General features: G+C 36.7%; 2 protein-coding genes across 2 annotated transcripts; one reads left to right on the top strand and one right to left on the bottom strand.

The window, feature by feature from the left end:
- The first annotated feature begins 373 nt into the window (after positions 1-373).
- LOC143147331 (uncharacterized) lies at positions 374-10528 on the top strand. Its single transcript, XM_076312489.1, is given in 7 exon segments — positions 374-404; positions 4369-4425; positions 4987-5179; positions 5688-5849; positions 7742-7907; positions 8593-8741; positions 10354-10528. Coding segments are annotated over 7 exon segments (933 nt in total).
- Positions 10529-13350: 2822 nt separating this feature from the next.
- Positions 13351-21505, bottom strand: LOC143147324 (sodium channel protein Nach). The gene is made up of 12 exons (XM_076312476.1): positions 21451-21505; positions 21057-21184; positions 20775-20962; positions 18886-19036; positions 18653-18798; positions 17620-17716; positions 17153-17416; positions 16918-17023; positions 15960-16016; positions 15290-15419; positions 14721-14827; positions 13351-13658 (listed from the first exon to the last, which is right to left on the bottom strand). The coding sequence occupies exons 1-12, from the start codon at positions 21503-21505 to the stop codon at positions 13351-13353; spliced, it is 1737 nt and encodes a 578-aa protein (XP_076168591.1).
- Positions 21506-23704: the final 2199 nt, after the last annotated feature.

Here is a 23704-nt window from a genome sequence, read left to right as displayed (position 1 = left end):
TAGGTCGATGCGAAAGAACGGTTTCTCGATGTTTGTCGAACGTAGCTGAAAACGAAATTCTACAGTTCTAAAGTAATTTCCACGGGATTTGGTTAGTCATCGGTGTCTTTGTTACGCTTCTTCCAAATAGAAACTTTTAATTTTCTTTCTTTTTTTATTTTGGATTCTATAGTCCGCGAGCGAGAAGATTGCTTCGTTACTCGTTTAGAGGTTATTTCAGATGCGAAAATGCAATCTTTTGGCGAGAGTACAATAGAATCTGTGAATTTTACGAGAGTACTTTTAGTAACCTATTTTTTACAGAATTTCTTTCGCAAGAATCGATCGAAGTGAGTAGAAATAAAAGTTAATCGTCCTTCAACGATCTTAAATGATGTGTGAATTTTCAAACATTTTATTAGAAGGTAAGTAGACTATTTATCTTCTTTGTTTACCTATAAAAGGACCACCGACTGTGATTATGTCTCTTTTGAAAACAAGCAGGATTTTTTTGAAGAATTTTTGTTTGTTACTATAAGTGAACTTATAGTATAAGAATGTGTAAATATAAATGAATTTTTATTTCTTACTATAAGTGATTATGTCTCTTTTGAAAATAAGCAGAATATTTTGAAAAATTTTTGTTTGTTACTATAAGCGAACAAGCTGTTCAAATGATCTGTTTGAAGTGCTCCACCCTGTAGAGACTTCGGTTCAAAGTTCGATAATTTTGTACGCTTTCTCGAATGTTGAAAATTGTTTTTATACGTTAATAATATTCTATATCCATGGAACTTAAAAAAAATTCACAAAAATTGATCTTTTCAAGCTTCTACACTAATTTTCCCTGTGAAGGATGCCTCCTGTTTTCTCTTGATACTTGATTCATCGAGGACCAAAGACAATGACAACCAACAACGCGAATTTCTCCGGACAAGTGATGGTGATTTGCAAAAGGCAAGTTGGTACACATTTTACATCAACACATATGTGTCTACGTCAATTATTTATTTCTGGATGACTTCTAGTCTCATAATTTCACATATAAATTTCCCAGTGATTCAATTTGACATCATTAGTGTTCGGTGATACGATAAATAGTGATGTTTGTTAACATAAGTTGTTTCCACTTGCAGCGAGTCATTATTATAACAGTTATTATAACAGTTGAAAACAAGATGTCGGTGAATCTCGTTTTGCATCTATTATTCAAAACTTAAAAGTATCGTATCGTATTTTTATTTTCAATTCGTACTAAAGCCTTAATAAATTCAACCCTTTGACAGTATATTTTTTTATATTATCGATATTATAACATCAATATTTTTTTTTTTACTTCATGGAGCTGCCAAGTTTAAATAAACATAAATTGCCGCTGATTTAAATACGATACTGTGGTGTTCCGTTACGATAAATTAAAAGAAGAATAAATGTATGTAAACAAGTTTATAACGAAACAATTTTCGCACTTTGCGATCAGTTTTCAATCCATTGTTTTGCACAAATATTTTTCACGATCCCCATTGCGTTGGTATTTTTAGATAAAACAATTTTTCTATCGAAATAATTAATTCGGGGCAGTGTTTGTTTTAATAATTAATATCAGGAATCGTGCATCGGTGCGTTTTACGTGCATTGCGCTTAACTCAGCTGTGGTGGATTAATCGGTTGAGCAATTCGCAACGACGGAATTATTAATAAAACAATCGACACGCGATCGTTTCACGAGGGTGTACGTTTGAAATTAGAAATTTCCAGAGTTCATTAATATTTAATGTTTCGAAAGCGTTGGAAATGTTCACAGTAAATCGAAAACCGGGGACGGGGGTTATTCCGCGTAGAAAAATAAATTAAAATCATAAAATATTCTCCCACGAATGATTCATTCGATTTTAAAAACGAAATTTCGTCACACGAACGACAAAAGGTGAAAGATAAAATGTAAACTATCATTCGACTGCGTGTGTACTTAAAGCACGACACTGACTTAAAAATATTATATACACAGATACAAATATTATATACAAATATTATATATACAGATAAATATGGTGTCTATCGTATCGAGTGTAAAATACGTCTGACTGCATGCAATTTAACGTCACTCGCGTTTTCTCTGTTTTATACGTTTTCGTTTCGCGAGCATATAAATTCGCCATAGCTTTTGACAGAGAAGAGAGAAGAAAATTATTCTGCGAACAGATCCTCGAAACGCGAACTCAATAATAATTCTAAGATTCGTTTAATTACAATACGAATCGTCTTCGCGAGGGTTAAAATTCAAGATCGAATATTGTTATAATATAATACAATATATAAAGATCGAGTACTTTCGCTTTTTTAGGTATTCGATATATACGCGATTGAAAAGCAATTTTCTTTTACGTGACTCGAATTTAACACATTCTGGAGTTAAACATTTTCAGTAAAAATTTTCGTGACTTTATTAATGGCCATTTGGTAGCTAGTACACGAAACTGAAGAATTTAGCCTATTTTTCAGCCTTGATTGAGATAAAATTTTAGCAATCCTCGATGCCATCACTGTTCAGAGAATAATGTACAATCAGGAAACCATTACTGTCTCCTTTACTGAATACAAATTTCAGGAAGACAATATGACTTTATGAGATCCGATATATAGGGTATTAGTTTTATCTCAAGACGATAGAATATCTCACGAGTAACTAACAGTATCGAAACAATGTTCTTTCTTTGTGTGGGAGAGTGGACAAATTATTTATACCATATAATATTCCCTTTAATGTCAACTAATTTTTGATATCTTCGGTTCTTCGTGAACTATACTTTCCTATAGAGATAAAACAGACACCCTGTATACACTTTTATTATTTTACTGGACAAGATGTTTCTTCGGAACATTTCATCGCGAAACATTTTCTTGCGAAAAATGGAAATATTAACAAATTAGGCTATGCAACGTTGGTTCCGAGCGCGAGGCGATTCCTTCATTTTATTTTTTGTTACTGCGTTAGGAAATTCTGGTGCCGTGTAATTGGCTGAAAATTTGACAATCTTTTGCGAGAAAAGAATTTGCTCATTCGTATTCTGTACTTTTCATCCTCGTGATGAATAGAAAACGTAGAAACAGTAGCAAAATTCGACATTGAATTTTGACGTTGAAATGTATTTATCACTTGCTTCTCTTTTTTTAACGAATCTTCAACAATTTGGAATACAAACACGGCTATAACTGGAGAACAACGTCAAATAGGATAAATGTTTGTGTGAACTTTTTTCGTTGTCTTTGCGTCCCCAATTTAACGCTGAAGTGGGTCATGTTACGACACACCCTGTGTACCAGAGACGAACAAAATTTTATTCGAATAAAACGTACGATGATAAAACGTACAACGTACAATGATTTATTCTATTGGACAAATTTGTATTTGTTCATTCCGAAATATTTAATTTTACAATCCAAATTCTAATGTTCGACAAGAAATTGATAAAAAGTTCTTTATCTTTTATACAGTACAAGTGAGATTTATTGGATCAGTTACCTCGATCGTTGCACGAGTTTCGATACTTGCACGAATTTGTCAACCTCCTTTTCTTGCAATCATGGTCCCACCATATTATCTTAATCTCCAAGTGTCCACTTAATTCCACTTAATTCAAAGAAACGTCTAGTGAGATTTATTGAATCGGTTACCTCGATCGTTGCACGAGTTTCGATACTTGCATGCATTTTCAACCCCGTTTTCTTGCAATCATGGTCCCACCATATTATCTTAATGTCCAAGTGTTCACTTAATTCCACTAAATTCAAAGAAATGTCCAGTGAGATTTATTGAATCGGTTACCTCGATCGTTGCACGAGTTTCGATACTTGCATGCATTTTTAACCCCCTTTTCTTGCAATCATGGTCCCACCATATTATCTTAATCTCCAAGTGTCCACTTAATTCCACTTAATTCAAAGAAACGTCCAGTGAGATTTATTGAATCGGTTACCTCGATCGTTGCACGAGTTTCGATACTTGCATGCATTTTCAACCCCGTTTTCTTGCAATCATGGTCCCACCATATTATCTTAATGTCCAAGTGTTCACTTAATTCCACTAAATTCAAAGAAATGTCCAGTGAGATTTATTGAATCGGTTATCTCGATCGTTGCACGAGTTTCGATACTTGCACGCATTTTCAACCCCGTTTTCTCGCAATCATGGTCCCACAATATTATATTAATGTCCAAGTGTTCACTTAATTCCACTTAATTCAAAGAAACGTCCAGTAAGATTTATTGGATCGGTTACCTCGATCGTTGCACGAGTTTCGATACTTGCATGAATTTTCAACCCTGTTTTCTTGCAATCATGGTCTCACCATATTATCTTAACGGATTCAAAGAAATGATTGGTTACAGATCTCTGTGACAGAGGCAGGCAAAATTTAAAGGCATTCGTGTTCACGTATCTGACAGGTTAGCTCAAATTCCCAGTAGCCTAAGAACTTAATACCGACACCTCCTGGTGTTGCCTTCCTAGGTGGAAAATAGTTTCTCCATCGGACGGTTCGTTTTTTCTTCTTTCTTTTTTTGTGGAGTTTATACGGTGTGCGCGTTGCGGTGAACTGTTGTTTCTCTTTTATTCGATACGTTCGTATAGTTAGTCAAACTTTTATTAAAAACTTGCCAACACGATGCTTAAGTTTTTAATAAAGATTTATGTTCGCGAGAGGTAAAACATGGGAGAACCAACATTATGTGTACTTTGGAAGAGATGATGGAATACCTTTAAACGCTGAAGTGTCCAAATTGTGTACTTACGGACGTACGATGTATGGAAATTATTTTTTAATAACGATACTCGAACTAGAGTGTAAACATTTGTAGAGAGAAGAAATATAGTTTTGGATCGAATTCATTGGAATTGAGAACAGAGAGAATTAAATAATATTGACTGTACATTGACTGTATATTGACTGTACATTGACTGTACATGGACTGTATATTGACTGTATATTGACTGTATTGACTTATTAGTTGTTACTGCTGCTAATCTCGTCACCTGTTTCATGGTTCTGTTTTCTGTGTTGGCAAGAGGTGTCTTTTGGTGGAAAACAGTTTGGCCGGAGTTCGATGTGTTCGTTCATTTACCTGTCGTTTCAGTTTCGTCCAATCTCACTGTCTGGGCCACCGTGTTCGTCACTGTCGGCAGACTGGTAATTGTTTTCAGGTAATCGATAGAAAAACATCTGTAGTTCGCGCGCGAGAAGATTGCACAGAACCAACCCCAACTCTAGATGCAATCTTCTCGCGCGTGTACTATATTATAGAAAGTGGAGAGCTTTTTAGAGCAACACGAGACGAAAGAAATATTTAAAAAAGGATCGCAACAAATGATCGTCATAAGTGTCTCGAGATAATCGTATTATTGAAATAATAATTAAAGTAAATAAATAGATGTTCGTGTAAAAGAAACAATGTAATTACTTTTCTTCCATTCGATGACGGACACGAATTTCGCAGCAACTAATTATAATCGACATTAATGTACTTCGTTATTATCTATGGGGTTACGTCTTGCAACTAATTTTTCTCCAACTTTTCTTAAAGTTATAATCGCCCACGAATTGCGACTTAAGCGTTAACCGTGGTACCCTTTCATTTTCCCTTCCATGGTAGTTATCCCGGACGAGGAAAGCACCGATGAAGTTTAACTAGATCTTTTTTTCGATCGACAGCTTGCCAAGATGCAAACCATCGAAGTTCTACGACCAATGGCTGGCACGGAAATTGATGATTTTCTCCGGCTGCTTCGCCATCTTGTTCAACGTGCCGTATTGCCTCATTTACACGTATAACGAGCAAGGCAATTTAGTAACTACGAGATTCTTTCATTCGTGGTGAGTAAACGAGGTTGAAAAACACTTGTGGAATGTTTCTCGCGCAAAAACCAATAAGCTTGTTTTTTTTGTAGTCGAATCAAAGATTCAATAACATTTCCCGGTATGGCAACGGAAACCTAATAACATTGCGCAAGACTGTGTACAACCTGTATTCGATTCTTCGCACGAATTGTACAAACCAATCGCGGGACCTGATTTCTTACAAATGTCATCCAGTCGCGAAGAAACCTTATATCGTAGAAATTCTAACGCTTGGAAAAACCGCAATCTTTAAAGATTTCTTTAATCAAAAGACAGGGAAGGGTAGTCGTCACAAGCAACTCGATCACATTATTAAAAATCACGTCCCAGACGTTGAAAAAAGTTTGATGGCATAATTAAGGGAACACCCATAATTTCTTCACTTCATAACTTCTATGACCCGCCGGTTGTCGAATATTTCATTTTAGTGGGAGTCTTGGGAGGAACGTACGTCTCGCTCTGGTGCATCTGGACGCTCTGTGGACTGCCATGGAGACTGACTAACCCACTGCTGACCACTTCAGACCACTTCTGACCACTGCTGACCACTTCTGACCACTTCTGACCACTTCTGACCACTTCTGACCACTGCTGACCACTTCTGAACACTTCTGACCACTTCTGACCACCTCTGACCACCTCTGACCACTTCTGACCACTTCTGACCACTTCTGACCACTTCTTACCACTTCTGACCATTGCTGACCACTGCTGACCAGACACTAATTTTCTTTTTTTGTTTCAGTTTTTTCTGTGTTTAATTAATTTGATTTGTTCCCACATATCTGTATTTATTCTCTGATTTAAATTTGTACTTGTTTTTCCATGTTTATTTTTTCTCACTGCTTCGTTTATTTTGTCTGTTACTGCATAACTGTGTTTAACCATTAACCAACTTCATTTCTATTTTCTATCATGCCTTGATTTTGCATCTCGATCAAAATTACTAACTGTAGAATAATTAATCATTTGCCATACAACAATGAGAATATATTGAAAGATTGATATTATGAAAACGCGAAAATATTAATTACAATCGAGTTTCCTCATAAAAATTTATGGAAAGCATCGATTATCATAGATTTCAGCAATATATTGATGTTTAGGTATGATAATTCTTAACAACCGTTGTAGGGCCATAGTTTGAAAAATTATTAACAATATCCTACTATAACGGAAGGAGGTATCGTTTTTTTTTAATCTGGACAATCCAGATAATTCGGGTAAACCGAAACATCTGAGATCCATCAACACGTTGACCGTCAAGTCAGTGTTTTATATTTAAGGACGTTCTCGAACTGTAGCGTAGAAAGTAAAAATGTTTGATAGTTTGTCGTTGGACTTGTTATTTTATAGCATTGCTAACAACAGTAACGTATGAATGGTTGCGAAAAGAAAGAGAATAGAGTTTTAAGATGGATTATGAAATTGCCTTCAAAATGGACAAAAGTTATCGAACAAAACGGCGCACGTTTGATCTAAATCCGAAAGTTCAAACTTTGTTAATTTCATCGTCGAAGTGAAGAGAAAAAACGCTCAGAACTTTTTACTTTATACCTAATATATTACTTTACCTAATTACAAGATAATATAATACAAAAGAAATTTGATCGCAAAACGGTGGACATCCACAATATCCGCCTTGTGAACGATCATTTCAACAATTTCCCTCTCTCGACACCTAATTATACCACTGTGCGACGTTGTTAGTAGCAGAGCATTTTTTCGATTCCTCCTCCGTCTTTCCACGGTGGGTTGGAAGATTTTTTTCCCGTGAACGCCCGCGGCATCCTTGCTCGAGCGCTCGGTATTCCTGTCATGAATTCAATTTCAACCGAAAGCACGACGAATAAAAGCTGAGTTTGCAGCTTGTACGATCTTCAGAATTGGCTGCAGTTCACGATGTTCGGCGTAATACCAGCCGTTCTTCCGCTGGTAGCGAACCTGATCATGTGCCAGTCCGTCAAGGAGACTCTCGAGCAGAGCTAGCTGGTACTAAAACGTACAAATTTACGCGAAGGGAACCGTTTGATGGTAGGTTGAATCGAGAACGACCATCCTATGGGAACCAACAAATCGAATATTCTTTGTGTCGTTTTTTTTCGACGAGTCGCTCGAAATGTACCATTTTTCGTTAATCGAGTGAAATAACTCTATCAACGAAATATATCACGATGGAGCCTTCTGAAAAATAAGTAGAACAATTTTCTCGATTGTTCGTACGTCCATAAAATTATCGATAGCGTCTCGAGTAATATTCGAGAATTGCCAATTGTCAATATGTGCGAAGCACGATTGAAGAATTTTTTTTTGTTGCAACTCGTCGAACTTAAGGAGGCTCTCGAAGAGGACAACGAATGCAATAGAATTGAGCAGGACTTTGTTTCTGAAACCTCGCGTTCGAGTTAAGAAAACACGAGCAGTGGTGGGGATAAGTCGTGTACACCAATCCGGGTAATAAATTTCAACAAGACCCCGGACAATTGCTGTATTGATATTTGTCAAAATTCTGTGCAGGGAAAGAAAGAAAATTATATTAGATTCAATGTTATTATTTGTACAAGGTATTTATTTGTATTTAGGCGTATGTATATGTAAACAAAGATTGGTTTTCGTTTATTTTATTCTTCTAGTCGCGACACTGTTACGCGAGGCTCGCGTGAATCGCGTTTATCGCTGTAAACGGTTTGTTTTACAGCGTGGTGTTCTCGTTTCTCAGGATCAAGCCCAGATGACTGCCGTGCTAGTTGGAATCGTGTTCGTATTCATCGTGGGCGAGTTGCCAATTCATTTGACGTCTCGGCGCAGCGCCTTGTCTCTTCTTTACGGGGGAGATACAACGAACCTCCCGAAACACTACGTGGAGGGGTAAGCATCATCGTTTGCATTTACACCGAACATAGATCGTTTCTGGATCATGCCGAGCACCGAACGGAATAATAAAGATGATTCACTGGGTCGGGTGTGTCGCGAGTAACGATACCTGACTTCGAAACGTGGCTCGTTTCTAATGGAAATTTATTCGTTTCTTTAATCAAATTTTTATGAATTTCACCATTCACGGTTTTAATCAAGAATAAACCGGAACGATTAATATCGGTGTGGTTAAATTGCCGTCATTTGTGGGGATCAGTGAAGGGAAACGTACAGTATTGTCGATGTATTGCGAGGATATTTAATTCCATGTTTCGTATGTGTTTTAAATATACAGAGTATGGTGCAGGCTACCGATTTTAAAATCTGTTGGTCCGGTTAGATCGTACGTGAATAAATGTTTTTTCAAATATTTCTTCAGATATTTATTAAAACATTTATTTAGATATTTATCCAGATATTTATTAAAATATGTATTCAGATATTTAGCCAGATATTTTTCAAAATATTTATTCAGATATTAACCAGATATTTCTTAAAATATTTATTCAGATATTTATCCAGATATTTATTCAGATATTTATCCAGATATTTATTAAAATATTTATTCAGATATTTAGCCAGATATTTATTAAAATATTTATTCAGATATTTATCTAGATATTTATTCAGATATTTATCCGGATATTTATTAAAATATTTATTCAGATATTTATTAAAATGTTTATTCAGATATTTATTAAAATATTTATTCAGATATTTATCCAGATATTTATTAAAATATTTATTCAGATATTTATCTAGATATTTTTCAAAATATTTATTCAGATATTTATCCAGATATTTATTAAAATATTTATTCAGATATTTATCCAGATATTTATTAAAATATTTATTCAGATATTTATCCAGATATTTATTCAGATATTCATCCAGATATTTATTAAAATATTCATTCAGATATTTATCCAGATACTTATCCCGACAAAATTAAGAATTTTTTCACACGTTTCACGAATAATGATATTAGTTCTCGAATAATATATTCAAAAGTGCAACAATTTGTACGACGAGACTTTGTTACGTTCGTGTACAATTCCGCACCAAGATACTAGACGAGATCTAGAAACAGTATCTCCCCTCGGTAGCAAATTTTCTTCTTGCGCAACGTAGCTAACCAAATAAGAATAGCCCTTCGACAGTATTGATCACCGTACTGCGGATTTTATCCATTTAAGGCATATGTTAATACGGGGAAGCATATTATTATGCAAAACGTGTGCAGAGTGTATTCGATGAATTAATGCGACAATATTTATATTTCATTTCGCATGAGTGCGTATATTCTGTAGTCACCTGGAATATGTTTCTCATATTCGTGTACTTCGTAAATGCATCCACTCTGCAGTCTACGAATCATCGATGCACCCTAAAAACGAACCACTGATTATCTAAGGGGAACACGGTTCGTCAAACCCGTGGGCGAAGCTATAAACGTCTGCGTGTACTTTTCGATTCAATTGTAAACAGTGATATTACTCGATAGAGTAAATGTTCAATAACATTCTGGATAAACATCGACAATAATGGTCGCGTGTTTGCACAGGTTTCGAATGTATGCGACCCTCCTCGATGCAGTCTCGGGTTGTTCGGCCAACTTGGTGCTGTACCGCTTGCTGAATCGACATTTTCTTTCCCATTTAAAACGTCTTTTCACCGGCAAACATTCTCGTGGAATCGGTACCACTATTAGAAGCAACGTTTCATGCTCGATACGATGAATCGAGTCCAGTGTGAGGAGCACCAAACACTTCGATGAGACCGACACAAGACACAAAACACCAGGATCGTCGATAAACAAAAACCGTGTATATGAACCATCGTTCGCTGAATAAAAATTTATTGATTGTGCCAACTCAATCTAGTCTAAATCGCTGCTCGTCACTCGTCGTGTATTCTTACCGATAATTACGTCAATGTATTCTCTACAGAGACTACAATGTATTCTCTACAGAGACTACAATGTATTCTCTACAGAGACTACAATGTATTCTCTACAGAGACTACAATGTATTCTCTACAGAAACTACAATGTATTCTCTACAGAGACTACAATGTATTCTCTACAGAGACTACAATGTATTCTCTACAGAGACTACAATGTATTCTCTACGGAGAATATAATGTATTCTCTATGTATTCTCTACGTATTCTCTATGTATTCTCTATGTATTCTCTATGTATTCTCTATGTATTCTCTATGTATTCTCTATGTATTCTCTATGTATTCTCTATGTATTCTCTATGTATTCTCTATGTATTCTCTATGTATTCTCTATGTATTCTCTATGTATTCTCTATGTATTCTCTATGTATTCTCTATGTATTCTCTATGTATTCTCTACGGAGAATATAATGTATTCTCTATGTATTCTCTATGTATTCTCTATGTATTCTCTATGTATTCTCTATGTATTCTCTACGGAGAATATAATGTATTCTCTATGTATTCTCTATGTATTCTCTATGTATTCTCTATGTATTCTCTACGGAGAATATAATGTATTCTCTATGTATTCTCTACGGAGAATATAATGTATTCTCTATGTATTCTCTACGGAGAATATAATGTATTCTCTATGTATTCTCTACGGAGAATACAATGTATTATCGGATTTTCGGCGTCCGCTTAGGCCTGCTTCGAGCGTAGGCCTAAACAAGATAACGTGCGCGGTTGGACTTGAGTTAAACTAAACATTTGGCGCCGATCGGCCCGCTAGCTTTCCTGGAAGGCACGAGTATCCTTTACAGGGGGTCTTGTGCGACGACCGAGCGTGAGAATGCATGGGGATGAAAGGAAATACATGTGGTTCGGAGAAAGTGAAGAGTGTTTGGGAAAGATGAACGATTAGGATGGCCGAACGTGACCGAATGTCTGAAGTGAGAGAGACTGAGGTTTGGAACGAAAGAGAATGAATGGGAACGACTATATAGAGCGCGAGAAGAACGCAGTATGGGATAGTATGACAAAGTATGACAAAGTATGACGACGAGAGTATGTCCGAAGAGTGTGTCGCGGACAGTATGACTGAAAAGACGATAAGACGAGACAATTAAAAGACGTACCAAGCGAAACTAACCACCGACGCTACATCTAATACTATTATCATTGTAATATATAATATCATTAAATATACTTTAATATACCGCACGAGGACAACAGTTATTTGGGGGCTCGTACGGGGATCAAACACTCAAAGACCTCTTCTCCAGAGATCCAAGTGATAGGAGGAGAGAAAAGAACAACAGTATTCTCTACGTATTCTCTACGGAGAATATAATGTATTCTCTACCGCTAAACGGTAACTCTCTACGAAGACTTTCGCCAAAACGGTAACTCTCTACAGAGACATTCGCCAAAATGGTAACTTTTACCGATTACCTCATATTTCCACGCAGTGGGGATTAAGTCAAGCTGCTATCATTTTATTGTTTCTCTACGCGAATCTTGAGTTAAAGTGCGCAGGTGAAAACGACTTTAAACTATATTATTTGTTTCGTGATCCGTTACGGTCCCGTGACACCAGCAACGTCGCTGCGAACGAAGTCGGATGTACGTCAAACGGACATTTGTAATTACGCGACATACTCGGTGACGACGAAGTTGATTTACACCATAGGTTCCATACGTGTAACGAGTATACCGGACAGCCGAAGAGATTACTCCGGAATGAAATTCAGATTCAGTGTCAGAATTTTTCAGAAAGATTATCTCATTGTTGGTCAGAATCTCGTATCGAACTAGAAACCAATACGACTCGCGATAGATAATTATGTCCTGTTATATTGTATTTCGCGAAACACCTTTCGAGTGAATTTAACAAAGATTCAATTTTTGAAAGAGCAATTCAATTTTATACGAAGAAAGTTACACAAACTTATTTCTTCATCTTTCTCGTAATAAAGACAAGTTTAAAACGAATTAATTGCATACTTAAATTATTCTTTTTCTTCTTTGTTTTCGATTATCGAGGTCTGTTTCAAGTGGGACACACTTTACATCGTGGCTCTGTGGTCTTAAAATTTGAATATCACTCGGAGGCATTTTTATAAGTATTTGTAGCCTTCAAAATATTTTTAAAGGCGTGTCGAACAAAAATATGATAATATGTACCTTAAACATTTTTTCAGCCCTGTAAAAACTCGTGTATCCATAAAAAAACAGCTGAATTGAGATTAATTTCTCTTGCTCGCATCTTATAAACTACGAATTATTTTTAATCTTTAAATTACAGAAGACACCGAGAAATATTTCAGATAAAAGTTGTACGGTTTTTAAAGATTAATAAATTAGTAGAAAAAAATTAGAAAATTCGACAATCTTTGATAAATAACGAATACTTTAATTATCTTTAATGATAAAATCACCAGGGGTTTGTGATTCCCTTGTTACATTCGTACATCAGATTTCTTACACACTATGATAAATAATTCCAAGTGAAATAACAGTACCAATGTAACTTAAATTCATCCTTTAATCGATTCGAACGCCAAGTTCATATTTACCGGTTACTTTACGAAACAGTTTCATTTTCGTGAATCATTACTTGTGAAAAACTCGGGACCCTTTGCTCTTTAAACTAAAAGGATTTTTCCGAGTTCGCTGAGAAAGCTGCCCGTTCCAAGCGCGAACCTCGCGTTTCTCCATCACCGTTTTACCGTGCTTTTTTATCCAATTCTCGCAAGTAGCCACGGAGACAAATAACTCCGAAGCTGGTGGAAAATGATCATTCTGTGTTTCCAGTCTCTTCTTAGGAACAGTGATGTGGTTCGACACCATATAGTAAATAAACTCGACCAAGCTCATCACCGATCCGCCTAGACACAGTCCGAAGATTCCTCCGAAAGAGGCTGAAATATTATTCTATTTACACATTGCAATATATCCACTGATATTTACAATACATCGTACTTGAAAACGGAGAAAATATAACAGAAAAATTTATTTCCCCTGATTTGAGTTTGACACCACGAACATTGATTCTCGTGAGTACGATGTACAGTACGCACGCGAGGAGATTGCATCTGGAGTTATGACGAGAGCAATTCGTTCTGAGGCTCGCGTGCGTAACACGCTTGCGATTAACAGGAGGTTAGAAAGACCGAATCGGTGGCAGTTCGAATAGTACAGGATTGAGCGTTAAATATCTACGATTAACGTTGAAATTTTCAGCCGCTGATAAATTTGCAACAGGCTTCGTAAATTTTCGAGTATCTATTATTTTAACGATAGATATGCAAGTATCGTTTAAAGTCTACTTTGAAAAATAGTTAAGGATTAATTTGATCTGTAACATCGAGTTTAATCTTAGAGCGATGAAATCGAAATTACAAACTGTAGCACGTCGTTGAATCCTTAAGAAAGAATTCTAGGGACGTTGATTATAAAATCCACGATATCTCGTTCAGAATTGTTTTTAACGCGAAAGTGTATATAACGAGAAATATCGGAAATTATTTTAGGAAACTTTTCTCTTCTGTGCAAATTTTCGATAAATTTCACAGTAACCGAGATAGTAATTATTATTGCATAGGAGTAGACGTATTTCTTATAGATTTAAAAGAGTACACTTGTACGAAGTAGTGTAGTGAAAAAAAAAAAACTATTCTATCCCGTTGTAAACCGACGTCGTTTTATTATTCAAGGGATAGGAGTCGTTCAAAATCTGGGAGACTTCTTAGCTGACGGGTTCGTTTTGTTCCTGAATTTATAGCGTTACTCTCCCCGCTTGGCGAAACTTTTCTATACCTCCTGTGGTCTGGTGTAACTTCTCGAGCACTTTGTTAGTTCCGTAACGAACTCGGTCCGATTTTACTTTATTTCTCCCGTCTATTCCCCCCCATTTAGCCACTTACGCGGCGTCAGAGAAATAGCTCGAACATGTAGATACTTTTTGAGAAAGTTTCCCTTACCGAGTAGACCGTCCCATCTCAGGATAGTTTGCTTGCGGTACTCGAGGTACGTGCCATCTCGGAAATACACGTAGAGGAACGAGGTGGTCTTTGCATTCAAACCGTGCCTGCAAAGAAACGCGTGTAAAATTTCCTGTTCTTGAATCCGAAGGAAAAAGATGCACGAGATTATGTTCCTCGACTATGAATTTCCAGCGACGTGAAACGACAGCGTAAATGTCTCATCTCGAGAAACTAATCCAACGTTACATACTGTTCCTCATGTTTGTGTTTCATGGATTATTTAATGGAAGACGTTACCGTTACGGTGACTCTATAATTAAGGAATATCTCTCGAGTACGAACGAAGTTTCTACGTAATCTGTATTACGAATATTAAATTTTAGAAACGAATATTAAATGTTTACTTTGACTGCAAAGTGAAGAAACAAAAAAGAGAAAGAACAATGGTAAAGATGGATGCATCGACAGCTTACTAGAATAATAAAATTGTAGAATGTATACGTTCGTGTCGTCTCGATAACTATCTTCAATTAACCGATAATTAACTGAAGGTTACAGTTACTTACGTTAATTCCGAATCGTATTCTATGTCCTCTATTCTTATCGATTCACTGGTCACTTCGTACGATTGGTCGTTGCATTGTGGAAGACAGCTGCAGTCGTTGATGTGCGACACCTTAACTTGCGATATGCTTCCTGTTTGAAGATTACACGATTCGAAGTGGTGTATTATTGTCTACGTTTCTTTATCGAGGGGCCCAAAGGCTGAGTTTCACGCTACCCCTTCTTTTACGTGGCGCGCATCCAGTTGCATGGTTTCAACGCTAGATGGCGTTACTATACTGTGTGACGTAAGTCCGACTACGCGAGAAGGAGTGGGGGTAGAACGTAGTCAGCCATTGGTCGTTCGCGTTAATCTCTGATAGTGTGCAACGTTGAATTGTACAATTATTAAATTTCATATGGTACACGCAACCCTCGATAAAGTAACGCGCTCGATCGAACGAATAAATACCGCAGTGGCGAAAGTAATTCACGTATTAGTGGCGAAACGCACTTCACTTTCGCTACCGGTGGAATAAATAGAGTGGAAATGAACTTGGTCCGGGTAAAATATTAACGCAACGATAAATACAGAAACTTGAACGCTGAGGTGTGAATATCGTGCAGTGGTAATTTAAACGTGGCCATTGATCGTTTGCAACGGTATAATGAGAATATTTATTATTCACTTACTTCTGCGAGCTAGAATGCAATCCACATCTGTCAAGTAACAGGTGCGCATATCTGGATCTAGCAACAGACTGGACAAATGTTTGTAACGAGGCAGGAATAATTTATGAATGTTGGCGTAATTTTAATCCCGAATTTGCGAGACAGATTCGAGGCAAACGACGATGTTTGTTCGGAGTGTCGTGTCGCATTTATCGTAACAATTTTTCATTTACGTCATTATGTATTTCATTTAGGGATTTGCCGATAAGCAACAAGTGGAGCGCGCTGTTCGTTCGTAAAATTTCACGATCGGTTTGCAAAATGTTTACAAGTTGATGCAACAACGATGGAAATCTAACCACGCGTTCAAATAAACAAACCGTATATTTTTACCTATTTTTTCGTACCGACGTTATTGTATTAATTACAGAACGTATATTTCATCCAGTTAATTAAGGATTATATTGCACGTAGTGCATTATAACGTGAACAAGATACGACATGAGTTACGTTAACCTTTTGCATGCTATTAGTTGAAATAATTTAATACCGTAAAATAAAGAATGAAGCATTCTTTCGATATCTCAACCCTTGTTGGGGGTCTTCTTTATGAAAATTATTCGTCAATAATATCTGCAATTGTGTACGTATAAAATAAACATGAATTTATCGTTGAGAATCAAGTTTAACGAATAAAAGAATTTTTAGTATTCCCAAAAAGAATTTAAAACACAGCTTGAAACGTCAACAGAGCAACGAATGTACGTTTTCCAAATTACTCGACACGATCGCCTTATACGTCCAATATTTACGAGTAAATTGCAACCTTGAATTATTCGAGTAATTTAATATTCGAATATCTCACGGTTGTTCGAGCGTTACGAGTATACATTGAATATTTCGCTATCGAATAAACGTTGTTCAAATATTACGTTTCTATACACAGCACTACTGTACAATATTTATACACATTACTCACGCTCGTCTGGATAGAAAAAGGGCAGACATCCGCAATAGCCGTACGTATTTCGATGTATGCATTCCGAGATGCAGGTCTGGTAACTGTACATGCGCTCGCCGGAATTCTAGAAATGTCGTGTACGACGAGATAAAAAAAAGAAAACAAAAAGAAGAAAAGAAACATTCGTGGTCGTAATACGTATCGTATTGCGAATATTTGAAAATCGCGTAAGGACAATTATACCTCCACGTACCTCGTTATCGAACAAACACATCCTCTTGCGTAGCGGTATATCGCGAATGTCCTCGGAGCTTTCGATCTTCGTCCCGGCGAGTTCCATCGACATGGTATGCCCTGGTAGCAGAGTGGAGGATTGTGCACCAACATCCGGATAATCTATCGGATCGTGTGTCAGCACTGTGGCACCCACGTACTGCCTCACTGAACTTTTATAGTTTTCAGCATCGATATTCAACGCGACCGATAAACCGATATCTCGGCCAGTACCCGGTACATCCTGAAAACTTGCATTCTCGTACGAGATCCGTGCGAACGTTCGCGCAACAGATGGCTTTAATTTCGAAATTTACAAATAAAGCCGGAAAGTTTAATCGAGGTTGCTAATGGACACCGTTATATCGTGCAGAGTCTGTTAAAAGCGCGTTGAAACTATACTGTGCAATATTAAAAGCGTGCAAAATTCTTTTCACTCAGTAATACCAATATTTGTCCAACACCTGGTAGGTGCAAAGCGGAATTAGACGGCTGGACATCGTTCTCGATCGTTGTTATGTTCGTTTGCGACGAAAGTTCGTCCCTGAAGAACAGTTAAATAAGTCAAGATCTTATACTCGAACAAGGAAAGTAGAAAAAATGAAAGTGATAAACTTGACAGTCTTGTATTCGAAATTTAACGTAATAAAGATTCAAAATTATTTACAAAGCCTTAAATACGATACATTGGGGATTTGAAAATTATTAACGCGGTAGAAAATTCAAATTCGAGTGATTGGAACTAAAGGTTCTCGAATAGTTCGCTTGTACTCGAACAACGAAAGCAGAAAAAATGAAAGTGATAAACTCGACAGTTTTGCGTTCGAAATTTGATGTAGTAAAGATTCAAAATTATTTATAAAGCTCTAAATACGATACATTGGGAATTTGAAAACGATTAACGCGGTAGAAAATTCGATGTACTATATTTGCATATTGGGCGCGAAATTCAAATTCGAGCGATTCGAACTAAAGGTTCTCGAATAGTTCGCTTATACTCGAACAACGAAAGCAGAAAAAATGAAAGTGATAAACTCGACAGTTTTGCGTTCGAAATTTGATGTAGTAAAGATTCAAAATTATTTACAAAGCCCTAGATACGATACATCGAGGACTTGAAAATGATTAACGCGGTAGAAAGTTCGATGTATTTGCATATTGGGCGCGAAATTCAAATTCGAGCGATTCGAACTAAAGATTCTCGAATAGTTCGCTTATACTCGAACAACGAAAGCAGAAAAAATGAAAGTGATAAACTCGACGGTTTTGCGCTCGAAATTTGACACAATAAAGATTCAAAATTATTTACAAAGCCCTAGATACGATACATCGAGGATTTGAAAATAATTAACGCGGTAGAAAGTTCGATGTATTTGCATATTGGGCGCGAAATTCAAATTCGAGTGATTCGAATTAAAGATTCTCGAATAGTTCGCGATTCTCTGACACAACGAAACGAAGTATTATATTTTCGAATTACCAATAATCCTTGGAAAGACCGAAATGATAATTGAAGCCGCAACAAAATCCTTCGTTCGATTTCACCGTTTTGAAAATTTTATCGCAATCGTAGATCTGCCCGAGCCAGGCGCATCTCACCAGTAACAAATTGCAAGGTTGCATCAGCTGTAACACGTAAACGGGTTGTTCCGATTTTCGTTGGACGCGTTCGCTTGAGGAATTCATCGAATCAAGTAATTTTTTTCTTTTTACCTCCAACATGAGTTTCTCGACCGTGTAACCAAGTGTGTCGAGGGCCCAGGACGCGGTTGCGTTATCGATCTCAATTTTATCTGGCCGTATAAGTTTCATCAAGGAAAAGAACAGCCTATTGCTCATGTTGCTATCGAATCCATTCATCAGCCTATATCGAGAATATATGTTTCTAGGAATCGTATACCGTGGAATATAATTTTACGCGTTATCGTCACTGGTCTATCGATTCGCGAGATGTTAATGAACAAAATACGAGATTTCGTCTCAGAATCGATGTCTCGCGCGAAAACGAATCGAAAGGTTTCTTATCATTTCGTAACTCGAAGTTTCGTTAATCGAATCGATTGAAAAAAATCGATTCCGTGAAGAGGTCCGCGTTTTCGTTATCACCCTGTACATTGACAACGAAAGCGTGACTAGATTAAACGTCTGACAATGTTTTAACACGCACACGTTTTGCACGATAGAATTGACGTGCCACGGTAACTCCCGCTTAATTTCCAATGATAAGGATTGAGGGTTCCAGGCGAGAGTGATAAGATACACACGCGATAGAATATTATTTATATTTGTTATGATATTTTTAATAGAGATACTATCAATGAATTCGCGAGCTTTACCCGATGAAAACGAGTCCAAACATAACCTCGCTTGGACAACATTCAATTTCAGATAATGGAAAGTTTTTCGAAAATTGTACATACTGGTGAATAAATAATCGTGCGAATAGGATTGTGTTTGGACTCATTTTCATCGGGAGAACCTCGTCGATTCATTGGAAATACTCTCGCGACGATCTCGTGTATTATTTTCGTAACGATAAAATACGAGAGAGGTTAAAAGTATGGCGAGAGAGAATAAAATAAAAAATAATGTACACCGTGTCCGGTATCTTGTTGGATAATTATTTGTATTAACGAACATCTTTTCTTTTCAATTTTCGAAAATGTAATAATGCAATTGTAGCGAGTAAAGTTCCCATTGTGCACAAATTCTGCCTTGTAAACCGCATAATGTTAACGTGGGTCAAATCGAGGAATATTATTTCGTATATCTCGCGATTCTAGTTCAATACACATGCGTACATATATTCTGAGCGAGCATTAGCATCAGGATCGAGGTAATATTATCTATGGCTTAGAGTTTCGCGTAAATGTTCCTAATTACGTAAACAATTGTACGATTTCCATTGTTCGGGTATTATTTTTGTCCGGCTTAATCCACTGCTCGATAGAAAACAATAATCTTTCAACGGAACGATCGCAAACTGGTTCAATGAATATTTTATTACCGCTACGTTCGAAACCACCGAATATTCACTGACCCATTTGATGGTCCTTAATTAAATTACTAACCTAACCCAAACCTAACCTAGATCACATCTAGAAGAGATTACAAATACAGTATGTTGCAACTGAGAAAAAGAAAAATCAAAAAAAATTAATTGGTACCCTCACCTGGGCAATATATATGTTAAGGTCAAGGTCGTTTACAAGGTGTTCGTCGATGCAAATAATTATCATCTTTCACGTATAGCAAATTTAAAACCATGTGTTAAAGTATATACTGCGAAACAATTTTGAGAAAAGTAAGTTTCTTCTTCGATGTTTGGATATTTGTTGTAAGTTCTCGACAGAAAATCTTTTCGTCAATTACATTCACAAAGACGTGTATACATATTTAAATCACAACGTGGAATCTTATTTTTCTTCTAGATTTTAATTAACATGTGTTGTCGATGAGATCTCACAGTGAGGGTCTAAGTTAAGGTAGAAACGTCGAATGAGAAACACGGTAATATTTTTTCAAAATTGTTTCGAAGGACCACCAGATTTAATCATTTATTTTATAAGAGGGCATTGCAGTGCCACGTAATCGTCACTTACAATTTCTGTGCAATTAAATCGGCATGAGGTTTGTAAACTTTATTGTTATTGCATATAGTGATCCCAGGGAACGGTAGATCCTTGATGGGATTCGAGGTGTCGATGACCGTGATCGTGGGATTGTTTGAAAAAAAGATCCACAAGCGTAACATCAAAATTACGCAAAAGGCAATGGCCGACATGCACATCTACGAACAAAGTATCAACGTTTCGTACGGTTGTTTTTTTTTTTTGGAAAAAGAAACGAATAAAACGAACAAAATATAGACAAATGTCACCCACCGTGAGCCACATTGTTCTCTCCGAGTTCGTTTCGCTTGTAACGATGTATCGAAATCCATGCAATCCGGTATTTTTGCAATAATTGAAGAAACATCTCTTCAAAGATTTCACGAAACTCGATCGACGCTCTGTCACGATACATTTGAAAGATTTTACGATACGTTTTAAACAACGAATGAAAAATTGATAAAAAGCGAAAATTCGACAAGAATTAAGAATGGACAATGATGTAGAAATATAGAAACTTTTTATTTCAATGCACAATATCGTTGTATTTTATTATTCTCTGTGTCAATAGAACGTTAATAGAAACGAAGAGTATCTACGTAACGATCGTCGACCATGTGATTAGTTAGAGTAAAAGATCGTGGATGAATAATAATCAATTACTTACTCGAGGACTTTTTCATCTTTTCCGTATTGTGGTCATTTTCAGGCATAGTTTTCATTCTGATTTCTCGTCTTGAACGACAGTCGACGCGAACATTCCATCAAACTGACCGAGACGGGATCTATCAAACGAATGAACATGGCAGCCACGCGATACGCCGAGTAGGTTCCTACGTTACACGGACTCCGTCCGGTAGTTGGTCTGTAATTCCACTTTCTACCAATTTTGCACGGTGAATACTAGGAAAAGCTATTATTTGTCTTTGGGTGACCTTCAAACCCACGACCACTTACGCAAATGATACGCCGCACGTGAGAGAACACTGATAGATCATTCGCGATCGATTCACGTTCCTTTTTTTCTTTTTTCTTTTTTTTTTCACAACGTGGAGATTCCTCGCGAGCAATAAAAATCAACTAATGCACTTACCTCGATCGACGAATCGTGAACGAGAATCTCTTGCGGCAATTTTCGTACTCGTGAACATTAATACGCGAAGTAATGAAAACACGAGCAACGCGAGCAACGGAGCCATCGGACTCGTTTATTAAGCGATCGTAACGCGGAACGATATTTACGGTAAACAGGTCGCAAAAAAATTGACGATACGTTCGCAGAGATGAACGTTTCGCGCGGTGTCGCGACGACAAATAGTATTAATTATGAAAAGAATACACGATAACGTCTCGTGTTTTGCATTTCGATATTTCCCAATTGTATGCGTTCGTGTTTGATATTTGTTCGATGTTGCACGTGTAAACATTGCGAGTAAAGCTTTGGATTCTCGTTAAAAGGGAAAAGATGCGAAGGTGTCAAGTACCTGAGATTTGTTTATTTCTCTGGACGAAAATATACTCACGAGTTGGAACGAAATTTTCGACGTTGAGAAGAAACTTTAATGCGAGTCGTGCAAATTGTAAAAATGAAATCTTACGTTAATCTGTCTAATCTACTTTGCATATCGAAACAAATATTCGAGAAACTATCTTTCGTTTCAGAACGCGATCGAAATTTATTTTTCTAGATTAATCAATGATTTACCATGGATAGGTATTACGCATATTGTAACATTAACATTTAGAAATTGAGTAAACATTAATAGTAATCGTATTCCAAAATTAATAACATCGACGCACTTCGCCTTTATAAATTTATTTATATTTTGTTTCACATAACTGGTGATAATTAAAAATTTACGAAAGACAATAGTTGTAAATTATTACAGCTTCCTCGCAGATTATTGATTTAAAATGGTGGATGTGAACATCGCTTTGCTAAATTTTAATTTTTCCCAAAATAATTTCTTGATTAGAACAAACGGTCGAAGTTACTGTAAATTTGTAGCTTCACATCCTCTTAAAAGTATGACTATAGGATGTAACTGTTATGGGATCACTGGTTTTAAGTCTTGTAAATTTAAACTTCGTCTAAGCTAGTTGTAAGGCTATCCTAGAAGAATCACTGCCAAGCAATTATCAAATAAGTAGCTTCTTTAGTGTTCGCTCACTTGTCTCCCCTTACGTATTGTATGAGCAAGTGACCGGGCATGTAGCTGGTCCGGACGGTCAGTTGCTATCTTCTGGTGCGTCAACTTCTAGGGAAAGATGTTTCGATCATTATGTACATACGTAGAAGACTCTCCCTATTGTTAAACATCTTAAATGGTGTCCTCGCGGCGAAATGCGAGGAGAAATAAGATATTTGTTTCGATGATGTCGGTCATTTTTCTCTTGAATCGAGTTTTCCAATAAGGGGAATGCTAGTACCGATTGTACACGTGTACAGTAATAGTGACTGGAATTATAAATTACAGCTTCCTTCTCCTCGTGTAATTCCAAATTATGAGTCGGAGAAAGATACGGATGGTACTTGAATAATTTTAGTAAGTCGATTTTGTGCGATTTTGAACGCACCAAGTATTGCAAAATTATTGATTTTTCTCGAGATAGGTACATCAGTTCGTTACCATCTTCCAAATGTCATTGCCATCTTCCATCGTCTGTTTCGTACATCATGGTTGTTCTTATTTGGAGTCGATTTTCCATCGATGGAAAATTGTACACGAGGCTCCAACTGGCGGAAACTAGTAGGAAGCTTCCCGATCCCACGCTTGAGATAACGGGTATTTGGTCCAGGTACTACGTTCAAGTGAACAATCGACGTTGGCTAAGGCAGGAAACGTACAAAATTGTTCCATGTCTTTCGTTCGATGCTATTTTTTCAACTGTTATTCTATCGCTCTTCTCTTAAAATATCA

This window comes from Ptiloglossa arizonensis, chromosome 1 (genome assembly GCF_051014685.1).
Source record: "Ptiloglossa arizonensis isolate GNS036 chromosome 1, iyPtiAriz1_principal, whole genome shotgun sequence".
Lineage (NCBI taxonomy): Eukaryota > Metazoa > Arthropoda > Insecta > Hymenoptera > Colletidae > Ptiloglossa > Ptiloglossa arizonensis.
This window is presented reverse-complemented; position numbering and strand designations above follow the sequence as displayed.